A 13270-nucleotide genomic window follows, 5' to 3' on the forward strand; every position below is an offset into this window, starting at 1 on the left:
ATTGCAAAATTTGATAACCATTTCAAATAATAATTTCGAACCAATTAAACCATAATGTTTTTGAAATGTGTCCAAGAAAAAAGGCAGCACCAATCCGTACCAATAATGCACTAAAGAAGCAAATAACCGATGTCCTTCATTGCCCGTTTGCAAAAAATATTTTTGTTGAGTATAAATAGTTATAATATGTTATTAGTGAACACATCGCTGCTCAATTATTAGAAGAGTCTTATGGAGATGTTGGGCGTTTGTATTGTTTATGTGTTTCTTTTTCATCCGTTTATCTTCTTTAAGGTGCACTTTCTAATTATTATGAGCATCCTGATAATTATCCATTTACTGCAAAAAGTCCAAAAGATGTTAACAAAGAAAAAATTGAATTATTTTTCAAAAATTACAAAGGTTTGGATATTCTTTTATTATATATTTGCATATTTGATTTATATTAAAATGTTGTATTTGAAATATGTGTTGTTTATAGCCGAAGATAAAAACGCTATTGAAGAGGATGGCTTTGAGCGCCTTCTCACCGACTGCGAAATAAATCCAGAAGATTTATCATCACTTGTTATTCCTTGGAAGCTTGGAAGCAAAGTATTTGGACAATTTTCTCATGATGACTTTATTCAGGGATGTGTTAATTCTGGGTTTGTTTTTCTAAATATTGTATATTCTTTTAACGAAAATTTTTAATTTATAACTTAGTGTTGAAGATCTTGAATCATTAAAGTCAAGTCTTTCCATATTCATGCAAAGCTTATATGAACCGATATATGTTTGATAAATGATTTTTTTTATAATAATTTGAAGAATTCAAAATATCATCATACATGACTATTTATTTACCTTTGAATCCATCTGTAACATATAAATATATATATCTAATTTTGTTACAGTTTCAAGACTTTTACAAATTCTGTTTTTTGTACAATATTGGAGAAAGTCGAACAAAACAGATGCGTATGATGTTGATTATTTTATGTTGAAATTTTCAATTCATATTTTTTTTGTTTGCTTGTTTTTTGCGCATTTGAATTTTTTGTTTTTATTGAAAATTTTATTGAAAAATTCTAGCAAGCGCTGATTGCATTGAGCTGTGGAAAGTTGTTTTGAAGGGAAGGTTCACTTCATTAGACGATTGGTGCGAATTTATAAAGGTTTGCAACACGTTGATAATTTTTCGATTATTTAATAGTATATTTTCATTCTGATTGTTACGATCATTTTTATTGGAATTATTTTTAAAATGAATGAAAAAAATTGAAACGTCTTGTTCAAACAGGCTGTTAATCCAACTTACATTTCATTTGACACTTGGAATTTGTTGCTTGAATTTAGCAAAGAAATAAAGTCCGATTATTCGAATTTTGATGAGGATGGAGCATGGCCAATTCTTATTGAAGATTTTGTTAAGTGGAAGAAAAGCGGGAAAACTGATTTGCCAAAAAAGAAAAAGTGAAAGGATATCGATTTGTTTGTAAGATTTGAAGTTATGGAACGAATTCATGTTATTGCTCTTTCTCTTTTCTGATCATTAAATTTTTTCGAAATGTTACATTACTAAATCAAAAATTTTTTATTTTTAATTAGAATGCAAATAATTTGGATTCAATTTGTGATTGGGTTTTATCATTTGTGTGCGTACTTATAAGTGTGTGAATACCAAAATAAAACTATTAAATAACTCATCAAATAAAAAGGAAAATAATCTTGTAATTTAGTATTTTTCATTTCAATTGTTCAAAATGTCAAATTCTTATCACGAACACAACAATTCTTCTCATCAATAAACTAGGAATTAATTTTTAAGAAATTTTCTAAATCACATATTTTCTTTTTTCATAAAAAGAACTTATTTCTTCAATGAACAAAAATATGGCAAACAGATCAATGGGGCAAAAGCTTTCGAGCAACACCAGAAAAGAGATTGACGGCGCAGCGGAGAGCGAAACGTCTTTCAATACAAAAAAGTTATTAATCCTGTTTTTTGTTTTGCCATAGTCATTGAGCTGTTTTCCTCCACTAATTGAATTGATTGAACAAGAAACAAAAGCAAATGTGATTCTGTTAATCCATCAATGAATGAAGCAGAGGCATTACGCCCAGGGAAAATCTTTTTTCGTTTGCCTGTTTTTTTCCTTTGTTATTTGAATGTGCAATGCGATTTTTTTTTTTTTTTGATTGTGTGAAGTGTCAGTTTCAGAGTTGTGCCTTTTCTCTTCGAAAAAGCAAAAGCAGAAAATAGAAAAGCTGGATGGAATAATCTGGGAAATGGATAGAAAAGATTTTTGCTCGATTTCCATGTTTTCGATTTTTGGCCAGCTTGGGATGATGATAACAGAAAAGAAAATGAAGGTGGAGAATGTTATTTTGTTACTGAAGCAAATAGGATATTGCAAAGTGCTGAAATTTAGAGAGTCCTTGCGTTTTGAAAAAACTTCGCTGTGTGAAGTATTTGAGAAGATGATTGTCGATGAAGACAAGAAAGATGAAAAAAAGAATGAAAAGATGCTGATTGACCTCTGCGAATGCTATCTGCTTTTGCGAGAAAGTAATTATGATGTGCCTGATGAATTGGTTTCAATTTGTATTCGTTGCCTGCTGAAAGCTGCATTGTGCAAGGAGGAAAGCGAGGAAGTTCGAAAAGAAGTGGAAATGGCATTGCTGGCACTGAGTAACATTGGATATGGGGTGTGTGAATTTCTATTTCCTTTGCATAGTTATTCAAGTGTGCTTAATATTTATTGATATTTTTTCCAATTTGAACAGGATACGAGCAAAGAACCGTATTTGAGCGAGATCAAAGAAATCATCCTGTATCATCAAGAGCATAGAAACCTGACGCGTCTTGCCTATCAATCAGCTTGGAGTTTTTTGTTCAACAGATTGTTCATGCAGAATGAAATTGAAGATGTTGTTGGGAATGAGCTGCATTATGTGAGAGAAGTGAGTGGAGAATTGGATGAGATCAGGAAATGGGTGGAGCAGAAGAATGAAGAAAAAGAGGAAGAAATGAAAAGAAAAGATGAGAAAATGAGACGAATTGCAGAAGTGTGGCTTCGCTCAATTTGCTCCTTCTTTAGCCGTTGCAAAGTTGCAGATGAAGTGGCCATCGGAATGGTTGCTGATGTGACGAGACTATGCCGAACGTCAAGAGAGAATGAAAGAATGATATTTTCAGCCTGTTTAAATATTTTCAAAACAATGTTGATTCTGAAATGTGTGAAAATTGAGGCGTTGTTAAAAGGAGGTGCAAGCAAGCTGGCTGTGGAGGTGCTGCAACAGTCAACATTGACGAACCTGAATACGAATATCTGCTTCAAGTTCTGTTTGGTTGTTTCTGAAAGGTTGGAGAAAAAGATGAATAATGAAATGGAAGCAAAAGAAATGAAGAGGGTGAAAATGGAGTTTGATGAGGAAATGGAAGAAGAAGGATATGAAGATACCATTTTGAGTCTGAATGGATCGTTTTATTTTTTTAGAGATGGAAAGATTGTTTATTGACCAGTTATCTAAGAGTAGTTTATCTGTATGTTTAATGAAATGATGTTCCTCATATTTTGTAACTCACAAGTTTTATTCTTTTGTTTTGAATTTTTTTTTTCCAAAATTCAGAAAGTATTTATTCAATTCTATTTTTTTTTTTTTTTTTTTTTTTTTTTTTGATTTCCAAAATAATTATTAATTTATAAACACCAAAAAAGAACTCAATTTCGAAAAAAAAAAAAAAAAGATGATTGAAGCATTGCACTTATTTCAATATTGAATAATTCGAAAAAAAGCAATTAACAAAGCTTGAAAATTCTTGATTCAAATTTTCTGACAATTCCAAAATTGATTTTTTCAAACATGTGTTATTCTTTTTGAAAAGTTCAGAAGATATAACTGTCATTTTATAAAAAAAGTTCATTTATCCATTAAATTTCACCAAAATGCAATCCATGCGGTTTTTATCTTGTTTATGAGAAACAGTTTTCATTGAATATAAATCAAAAGACAAAATTAAAAAAAAATGAGCGACAAATAACTCACTATTTTTCACACAATATTATGACATTTGTGAATTTTCTTAATCATGAACCAATATTCACATCAATATAAAATTGATACCAAAGAAAAAATTAATAACGAAAATTGATAAATGAAGAGAAACAATAATACAAATCAAAAAGATTTGGTTGAAACTGAAACAATAGAAGAAACAAAAATTAAAGAAAGAAAGAAAGATAGATAGAAAAAATTCTTTCAGAAGAAATATCTGTTGAAAAAATTGAAGAGGAAAGAAAAAGAAGATATCCTTTTTGCAGTGATGATGTTCCAGTTCTCGATGATTTTTATCTGAAATCCAATGACAACAATAGCTCATCTGCTTTTTCTTTTGATTCAGATCAATTTGAAGCTGGAAAACTTTTGTCTTTTAATAGAACTGATGGATAGTTAAATTTCTTGAAAGAAAAAAAAACGAACTTTATTGAAAGCTTTCTTTTATTCATAACTTTTTTTTCTGTTTGGACAAATCAGTTGAATGATCAAAGTTTTATTTGTTTATTGTTTGGGGAAAAACATTGAAAAGCAGATTTTTAAAGATTAATACGAACAAAAAATCAAATTCAAAAAAAAAAGGACACTTGAAACCCTTATCTTCAAAGATAAGCACAAATACGATTTGAGTGGTTTTGTTGCCTCAATTCTGAAATTTGAGCAAAATGTAATTGGTGGAAAAAATTCATTCAGAAAACGAACAAATGTGGAATCAGTGATATTTAGTATGTTGCGAGTTTGAATGGTTGTTGATGATGAAAAATATTCAAATGGACAAGAATTTGATTGTCAGGAAATACAAAAATATTCCAATCAAGCTAATTTTCCCATTAAATAAGTTGAATATAATATATGATCTAATAATTCAAGTGACAATAACTTTTTGAAAAAGATCATTCACAAATAAGTTGGAAAAACCACACTTTTCAAATATAAAAATCACAAGAACCATAAATGATAAGGGTAATTGTTTTTGAAATAAAACATTTTTGTTGGTCTATGTCATGATGCTAAGTTGTTTGATAAAGATAAGAAAAACATTGTTTTTGTGAAAAAAGTCCAAAGATCGTGTTTGAAGAAGAAATTACTGAGATGAAAGATAGATCGATAGATAAGTGAAAAATGTTTGAAACAGAAACATTGAATTTATCCTAAATATAAATTTTTAAAATACTTGGAGCAGTATTTTTGAAAGAATAATAATGACAGCAAAAAGAATCACCCATTTATATCAATAAAAGTCGAATAAAATCGTTTTTCAAAAAATGAATAATTGGGGTACAGATATCGCATAAAATACCGGACATCGCACAAAATACCGGACAAGATCGATTTCACAAAAACTGCAAGAGGAATAATTCTGACAATTTTCCTCAAAATATATCTCATTAGTACAAACTCAATTGAAAAACAAGACTTTCAATATAGCTTCATTTGTGCTCAGAAAGAATTATTATTGAAATCTCGGAGAAGTGGGATTTTGAGTTTCTCCGAGATTTAAAAAAATAATTTTCTCTGTACACAAATGAAGCTGCTTTGAAAGATTTGTATATCAAATGAGTTTGTATTAATGAGATATATATTGAGGATAAAAATCAGAATTATTCCTCTTGCTGTTATTGAGAAATCGATCTTGTCCGGTATTTTGTGCGATGTCCGGTATTTTATGCGATATCTGTAATATATTACACTTCAGGCATTTTCATTGAAAAATTATGCACAGTGGACGAACTTTTTGTGATCCAAAAAACAACATTTAAAATGGATTATTTTTTTGAAATACTTGTGAGATCACAAAAAATTTTTGAAATTATATAAATGATGTTTTCTTTCGGAAATGAAAATACAATTTATTTTGAAATCTGATAAAGTTATTGAAAGTTATGAGTGGAACAAATATTTTTTGCATTGTGCGAAAAATGCTTGATGGTTCGTATTTTCCCCCAATTGGTCAAAAAAACAAATGTTTTTTGTAATTTTTCTTTTCTTTTTTTCTCAATACTTGAAATTCAACAATTAAAAATTTGAGAATAGCAATATTAAACTTTTGAAAACGAACACATTCCAAATGAAAAACATTAAAAATTCATAATTTAAATATTGTTTGAAATTTTCACAACAGTCCAGATAAATCAAATTCACTTGTTTTTCGTTTTATTTTTGGATCAGTCAAGAGGGAAAAAAAAAGTTTGAAATTCAAAATGATGAAGATTTTTCTTTGCCAATTTCCAAACTCAAACAGATTTTCGATTGGAACTCGAGCATTGATCAGGATTTCAAAAGAAAAAGAAAAAGTTTTATTTGAGCATTGCGCGTGCTAATATTTGAATGAGCGTTCAAAATAAAATAATTTATTTCCAAAAATTTGAAATAGTTATTGCTTCAAAACAAAAATGACAACTTAAAAATTACAATCAATCTGCAACAATCGCTTCAACACGAGCATTTTGAAAACTCAAATTGAAGCAATTCTGGGAAATACAACTTGTGAACAATTAATTATGCAAATTGAAATTAGTGACGATAGTTTTCGTATGAATTCACAAATAATAACTGAATATTTTACAAAAATGGTGGATAATTTCAAAAAAATAAAAATGGTTAAAAATGTTCTGAAAAAAAGAGAGAATATTTCAATTATTAACAGAAACGAATCTGATTCACGCAATTTTCAAAAAACAGAAAATTATTCGAAAACATATCACAAAAATTAAAATCACATGAATACACAGTTTTGGAGTTACAAAGAAGAAAAAAAAGTTAGAAAATGAAAAATATCTTATTTAACTATTCTTTGATTCCGTTTTCTCTCATTGTTACTGATTTTTAGCTTGAACATCAGATCGTCAGGCCATGAAGCCATATCAGCAAAGAAAAACATATCATGCAATTATTCGAAGCCTCTTCTTCAAAACATCAAAAACCCTGACTTCGTCCAACTTTCTCTCCAAAAATATCAATTCTCCTTCTCAACTTTCACTGTTCTTTCTCTTCTTATTTCTTTTTTCTTTTTTGTGAAATCTTTTTGTCTTCAGAATCTTCCTCATTTTCAAATGCTTGCTTGACTTTCTACCTTATTCTGAATCTTTCAATCCCACAAAAGCAATGTTTTTATCCTTTCATATTTTCTCTCCCGTTCTCTTATATTTTGACGCTCGCATCCGGTCTTTGCTCCTCGTCTTTCTTTTTTGAGGAAACATCATCTGCAAGTGAAATAAGTTCGCTTCCATCTTCTGTTGAACCATGCCCATCATTCTCGCTTGAGCTTTCCTCTATCCTGATTGCATCAGTCATCGTAACCATCGTAGCGCCTGCTGGAAACTTCTCGAAAAACTCACGCTTCAGATGAGCCAGCATTGGTCTGCTTTCTTCATCTTTCAGCATGCATTTCTTCACAATCTCCTTCAAAGAACTTTCCGTGATCACGGTCATGTCTGGCCTCTCCCCATTCACAATCTTCTGCCCTGCCACCTCTGCTGGATACTCTCCAAACGGGATCTGCAGTGTCAAGCACTCCCACAGCATCATCCCAATCGAAAAGGCAACTGACTTCTTTGTCGCTCCCATTTTCTTGTTCATCAGCAGTTCTGGTGCCTTCCACCTCAAACACTCTTTTTTGAAGCTATCCTCATCCTCAAATGCCGATGAGGGAAGTGAGTCATCATCATCATCATCAGTTGCAGATGTCACAACTGTTGACGAAGAGATGGAGGATGAATCTGAATCATCATCTGATAATAAATCTGAGTGCATCACAATGCAGATTACCATGTGTTCTGAAAAGAGAACAATGTGCGGGCTCAGATTGGCAAGCGACTGAAGAGGATTTTCCATTTCATCAAATGAATGCAGTGCGAGATTGGCCACCCAGAACATAATTTGGGCAGCTGTTTGCTCCCTCTCCTTTAACGAGCCAATCGCCATCTCCTTTTTCTCGTTCCTTCCGTGCAACAGCATGAACAGCGAATCCCTCAAGTCCACAATCAATTTTTCATGAGGCGATGAACAGGCCATCGCATCCACCAGATTCGACATCGATGAGGTGGTTGGACACAGATCCTCCCCTCGAACAAAAGTTGAATCTGAGTCTGTTGTTGAGGTGGATGAAATGGAAGGCGATGGCGTTCGTTTTCTCGTTTCGTCCTCGATCTCTTTCTCATCGATTTTCTCCAACATCCATTCTGGAATTTTGTCTGAGTCCTTCCCCAGAATATATTCTGTTGATCCACTCTCACTCAATAAATGCTCTGATGACTCAGAATGTCCCAAGCTTTTCTCATATACTCTCTTCTTAATCCTCTCTTCGTTTTTCTTCTCTGCCTCCCTCTCTGCTCTCCTCCACTGAGCCTCTGGTGACATCTCCATCGTCACCATCTCGATTAGCTTTGGATCCTTTTTCACTGTGTCATTCACAATCACTTCCAATTCTTCTGCTTCATTCTTGACCTTCTTCCATCGAACAATAAATACTATCGATACTATTAACAATATCACCACAATCACAATGCAAACAATCAAAACCCATGAGATTTTTCCTTCTTTGTTTCCTTCAGCAATTTTTACATCTTTTTTTGGTTCAGTTTCACTTTTGTTCTTCAAAATGAAAGAATCTGTTGATGAAAGAGATTCAGTATTTCCAAACAGAATGCACACACTCACTTCTATTTCATCTCCACAACTGCTAAGGAGATCTTTTGCCACGCTCCCTTCAACTTCTCTTTCTGATAAAAATCCATTTGAATCAAAATCATGCTTTTCAATCTCTTTCTCTTCACCTTTCCTCTTCACAATCGAGAACGACAGATTACAAGGAACAAGAAGCATCCCTTTGAATGTCAGCTTCATTCTATCTGTCTCTTCTTTTGCTTCCACACTCTCCAACACAGGAATAAAGAATGGAGATGCTCTTTCAGAAACAATCCCTTCAAAACTGCACCCTTTATTCAACATCCAAATTGGTGTGTTTGCCAAAACTCCATCACCACCTTTCAAACTCATCACATTCAATGTTCCAGAATCTGAACAGATGATGTTTCTTCTCAACGATGGATATCCTTCAATCGATGGATTATTGCGGGAGAAATTCCCTGCTTCAACATTCACATTTCCTCCACTCATTGTTATTCCACCTCCTGGTGAATTTGATATTGTTGCATCTTTCATCATCACAGAACTCTTCACAACATCCACAAGAGAACCTTCCCATCTGCACATCTCTTCTTCCTCATTGATATTCTGTTCATTTCTTTCATTTGAACTTCCATCAAAAATGCAACTGTCCATTTTCACATCCAAACTATTCTCCAATTTCATCAATTTCCCTTTTGTGGTCTTTGAATTGACTCCACCTATCGTGCAATTCGTTAATTGCATTGTCTTTTTCATTGACAAGCAAGATATCAATGATTCTTCATTTCCCTCAACTGTGATATTTTCTGAATGAAACTTTTCCATGTTTAATTGTCCACTTTCAATAATTTCAACAAGCGAATGAGAAACTGTTGAATTGCTGATCTCAAACAAATAAATCACTGATGGAAGTGATGATGATAGATATATTGAAGATTTTTGAAGAATGAGATTTGATATTGTGCATCCATCAAGTTGTAGTTCTCCTTTTGCCATATTTATAATGTGGAATGGAATGTTTGCAAATTCAACATTACCTTCTTCATTAGATTGTTTTGAGGTAAATGAGCAATTCATGATTTCAAGAATTCCTTCTTCTGGCGATATCAATGATCCATGTTGAGAAATGAAATTCGAATAGAACACAAAATTCATTCTCGACAACGAAACTATTCCTGTTGTTGTGATCAAAGCATCCTTTGTTTTTTCAATCCCTGATTTCACTTCAACCTCGCATAAGCCTCTGCTCTTCGAACTCAGACTCATCTCCTCCAGATTTATCTCTTCACAAATTACACTCTCCTCAACAATGAACATCTGACTAATGAAATCTGAAGTCAGATGCATCAGTCCATAATCAATTGAATGACATGGAAGTGTGTTTGTTCCACATTGCCTCTCATCCGATCCATTCACGCTGCTCACAATGATTGTGTCACTCTGATAGATCGTCACAAAATCAATCAGATCTGTATCTTCTTTGTGTTCACAACTATCAATTCCATATATCGCATTAATTCGCGAAAAATGATTCTCTCGAAGATCAAACCGAAATTGAGTTTCATTGATCTGAAACGTGATGTTGAAGCATTCAATGAAAATATCATTCCCCACACTTGCTGTGTTCGCACTGAACTTCATCCCCACAAATGAAAAATTCAATTCTCCTCTTTCCTTTGTTGCCAAATACACCCCTCCTCCTTTTCCTGTGCTGATACTGCAGCTGCAATGACTGATTGTTGAGTCAATCATCTTCATTGAACCAGATGCACCCAACGTGAAGAATATTGCTCCTCCTTTTCCACTTGTTTCTGCCTTGCCTTCTGTGATGTTGCTCTCATTCATAACCAAACAAATCTTTTTCTCACTCTTTGAATCCAAAATGCTTGCTCCATCGTCACTTCTCTTCACTCCTGAAATTGAGGAATTATCAATGTTGAGATTTATTCCTTCACATCCTTCATTAATCGTTTCCGTCATTTCAGTTCCTTTGATTAGAAGAAGACATCCTCCACTTTCATTCAACGATTTCACACGAACATTCATCAAATGGCAAGAAACTCCAGAATTGCGAATGATAAAAATGCTGTTTCTAACATTGTGTAATTCTATGGACAAATCATTCACTTCAACACTTCCTCCAATCACATCCACAAATACACAATCAAATCCATTGTTCATTCCTGCCTCTGAATGGAATAAACATTCACTTATCACCAAATCTCCTCCTTTGTTTGAAATAACTGTTTTGGCTGAATTGTCAAATCCAGATGTTAGTTGAAGTTGGATATTTGTCAATTCAAGATGATTATAATTTTCCATGAAATATTCCAGTTGATTTCCAATTGCTTTTTCAAAATTCAATTTGGCTTTTTCATTCTCTTCTCCCATCTTCACACTTTTTTTGATCTGATAATTGGACACATTGAATGAATCTCGAATGATTGTTGATCCTTTAATCTGAATTGTTTTCTTTCCATTTTCCTTTTCCATGTTTTCCATCCCTTTCCACATTGTGAAGCACGGTTCTTCCTCACTTCCACATCTTGCAACATCATATCCTTCAGATGAGATAAATATCTCAGTTGAGCTGAATGGAATCAGAAACATGAACAAATCTTTGTCTGAATGAATGCTATCACTCCCAACAAACAAATTTCCATCATTTATCATTGAGGAATAATCGAACTTGTATGAATCATTTGTCACGGTCTTGTTCAGATCAGATGCAAAAATGAACGCATTCTTTCCAATGGCTGCATTGTTATTCTTTAAAGTTACGTCAGCTTCAAAAAGAAATGGCTTCTCATTCAAACAATTTTGGCAATCCAAATACAAAAACCCTCCTTTTCCATTGCCTGATGAAAGTGAACACGATGATGCATTTGTTGATTTCATCACCAATTCTTCATTCTCTTGCAGTGTTACTTTAGCAACGCCTCCTTCTTCACCGCTTCCAGTGTTCATAATGTTTGAAAAGTTGCTGTTTTCAAACAAAACAGAAGAAGATATCATCAATGGAGATCCACCAAATGAGGTGTTATCTAGACTGCATCCTTCCATCGTGCAATTCAACAGTTTCACTTTGTATTCTCCTTCGCTCTCTCCTTTATTCATATTTCCTGATGAAGGAGAAAATGAAAACAGCGCGACAGATGATTTCACATCTGAAATCGCGACAGAGTCCAGCTCAACCATCTTTCCTGTTGATTTGATCAACGAAAATCCAATTGCGTTTTGTTTCCCTCCAATCACACTCATCTCACAGTTCTTCATGTGCAACTCCCCATTTTGAGTGCTTGATTCAATCACCGAATCAATTTCTCCTTTAAAACTTGATGGAACAATAATCCCGATGAACTGAATTTCTGTCACCGATGCTGATTTCAGAATACAATCTTCTTCAGATCCATTCACTTCTGTTTGGCATTCGATCTCCACAATTGTCTCTGATTTGGCCTTCATATTCATTCCACCCACATCCACGCATCCCCTTAAAGACGATTTTGCAGATAAAATAATCTCCTGTTTAATATTCAGCGTTCTCTTCAAACGCTCCATCCCATAATTCACATTCAAACATGGTGCCTTTTCCAGCCCACAATACACCTTTTCCACTCCAGATGCTCCATCAACATATATCGTATCAGCAAAGAAACCGTCGAAAAATATAAATAAATCCACATCCCAGTTGTCGAATGCTTCTGTTCTATCATGCCCAACAACCGAGTTGTCTTTTTCAGTGATGCTTTTCATGAAGGTGAACATGGGCTCTTTCACACAAGCAACAAGGGATTCACACACAAAATACATATCTCTTCCGACACTGGCCTTATTTGCTGAAAACACGATATTGGTGATGGAAAAGGAGGATTCCGACACTTCTGAATCATCCTTGAACTCGATCATGATAGCACCGCCTTTTCCTCCAGAACTTGTATCCTCGCTCACACAACAGCTGGAGAAGGCGGTGTCACTCACTGAAAATTTGTTGGCAGGTACTGATGAGGCGAATGAGATGCACCCGCCATTGGTGGCTGTCTGTTGGTTTTGTGGAGCTGAGTCTATGTTGGTGATGGTGCAGTTGGTGAGGGAGAGGGAGAGGGCAGGGGAGGTGGCAGAGGAGAGGACACAGCTGGTGGGGGTGGCTGTGGAGGTGATGTCGGTGATGTTGGAGGAGTTGAGAGCGAGGGGTGCTGTGAGGGAGGCGAGGTGGAAGATGCTTTGGCTATTGAGGGTGAGGCTGGTGATTGCTGTGTGGTTGAGGGAGAGGGAGCCAGCAGTGATGAAGAAGAGGGGGGTTGTGATTGTTATGGAGGTTGTTCCGGTGATGGTGGTTGTGTTGAGGTTGAGGGAAGGGGAGTTACCGGAGAGGTGGAAGAGGATGGGAGTGATGAGATTTGAGGAGTTGTGGGCGATGGCGAGGGCAGAGATTGTGAGGGAGCCCTGTGTTTGTGCGAAGAGGGCAGAAGTGGCAGATGGATCTGGTGAAGAGGATGATAAAAATGATAGAGAGGAAGAAGAAGATGGTTGAGGAATACCACTGGAAGCAATTATTGTAGAATCTGTGCCATTCCCAGTGATTTTTGTATTCGGGGCA

At 34.4% G+C, this 13270-nt stretch overlaps 4 protein-coding genes across 4 annotated transcripts; 3 read left to right on the forward strand and 1 right to left on the reverse strand.

Moving 5' to 3' along the window:
* Positions 1 to 53: 53 nt before the first annotated feature.
* On the forward strand, positions 54 to 1802 carry MONOS_11788 (putative leucine zipper protein). Its single transcript, XM_067864353.1, has 8 exons — positions 54 to 145; positions 197 to 246; positions 295 to 402; positions 482 to 647; positions 706 to 775; positions 897 to 960; positions 1075 to 1157; positions 1283 to 1802. Exons 1-8 carry the CDS (start codon positions 66 to 68, stop codon positions 1457 to 1459), a joined length of 798 nt encoding a protein of 265 aa, XP_067734124.1. The 5' UTR covers positions 54 to 65; the 3' UTR covers positions 1460 to 1802.
* A 124-nt stretch (positions 1803 to 1926) lies between these two features.
* On the forward strand, positions 1927 to 3504 carry MONOS_11789 (uncharacterized protein; the record flags this gene model as incomplete). The annotated part of the gene is made up of 3 exons (XM_067864354.1): positions 1927 to 2121; positions 2192 to 2691; positions 2770 to 3504. Exons 1-3 carry the CDS (start codon positions 2079 to 2081, stop codon positions 3502 to 3504), a joined length of 1278 nt encoding a protein of 425 aa, XP_067734125.1. The 5' UTR covers positions 1927 to 2078.
* A 3678-nt stretch (positions 3505 to 7182) lies between these two features.
* MONOS_11790 (uncharacterized protein) lies at positions 7183 to 12483 on the reverse strand (the record flags this gene model as incomplete). The annotated part of the gene is made up of 1 exon (XM_067864356.1): positions 7183 to 12483. One exon carries the CDS (start codon positions 12481 to 12483, stop codon positions 7183 to 7185), a length of 5301 nt encoding a protein of 1766 aa, XP_067734126.1.
* Positions 12484 to 12577: 94 nt separating this feature from the next.
* MONOS_11791 (uncharacterized protein) lies at positions 12578 to 13204 on the forward strand (the record flags this gene model as incomplete). The annotated part of the gene is made up of 1 exon (XM_067864357.1): positions 12578 to 13204. One exon carries the CDS (start codon positions 12578 to 12580, stop codon positions 13202 to 13204), a length of 627 nt encoding a protein of 208 aa, XP_067734127.1.
* Positions 13205 to 13270: the final 66 nt, after the last annotated feature.

This window comes from Monocercomonoides exilis (assembly GCF_001643675.1).
Source record: "Monocercomonoides exilis strain PA203 chromosome Unknown scaffold5-2102611, whole genome shotgun sequence".
NCBI classification, from domain to species: domain Eukaryota; phylum Preaxostyla; order Oxymonadida; family Polymastigidae; genus Monocercomonoides; species Monocercomonoides exilis.

Excerpts from the sequence above, each read along its gene's own strand:
- MONOS_11788 (XM_067864353.1), top strand. The coding sequence starts at position 66 with ATGTGTCCAAGAAAAAAGGCAGCACCAATCCGTACCAATAATGCACTA. Across the intron at positions 961-1,074 it reads AAGTCGAACAAAACAGATGC|CAAGCGCTGATTGCATTGAG; the intron begins GTATGATGTTGA and ends GAAAAATTCTAG. Across the intron at positions 1,158-1,282 it reads ATTGGTGCGAATTTATAAAG|GCTGTTAATCCAACTTACAT; the intron begins GTTTGCAACACG and ends TTGTTCAAACAG.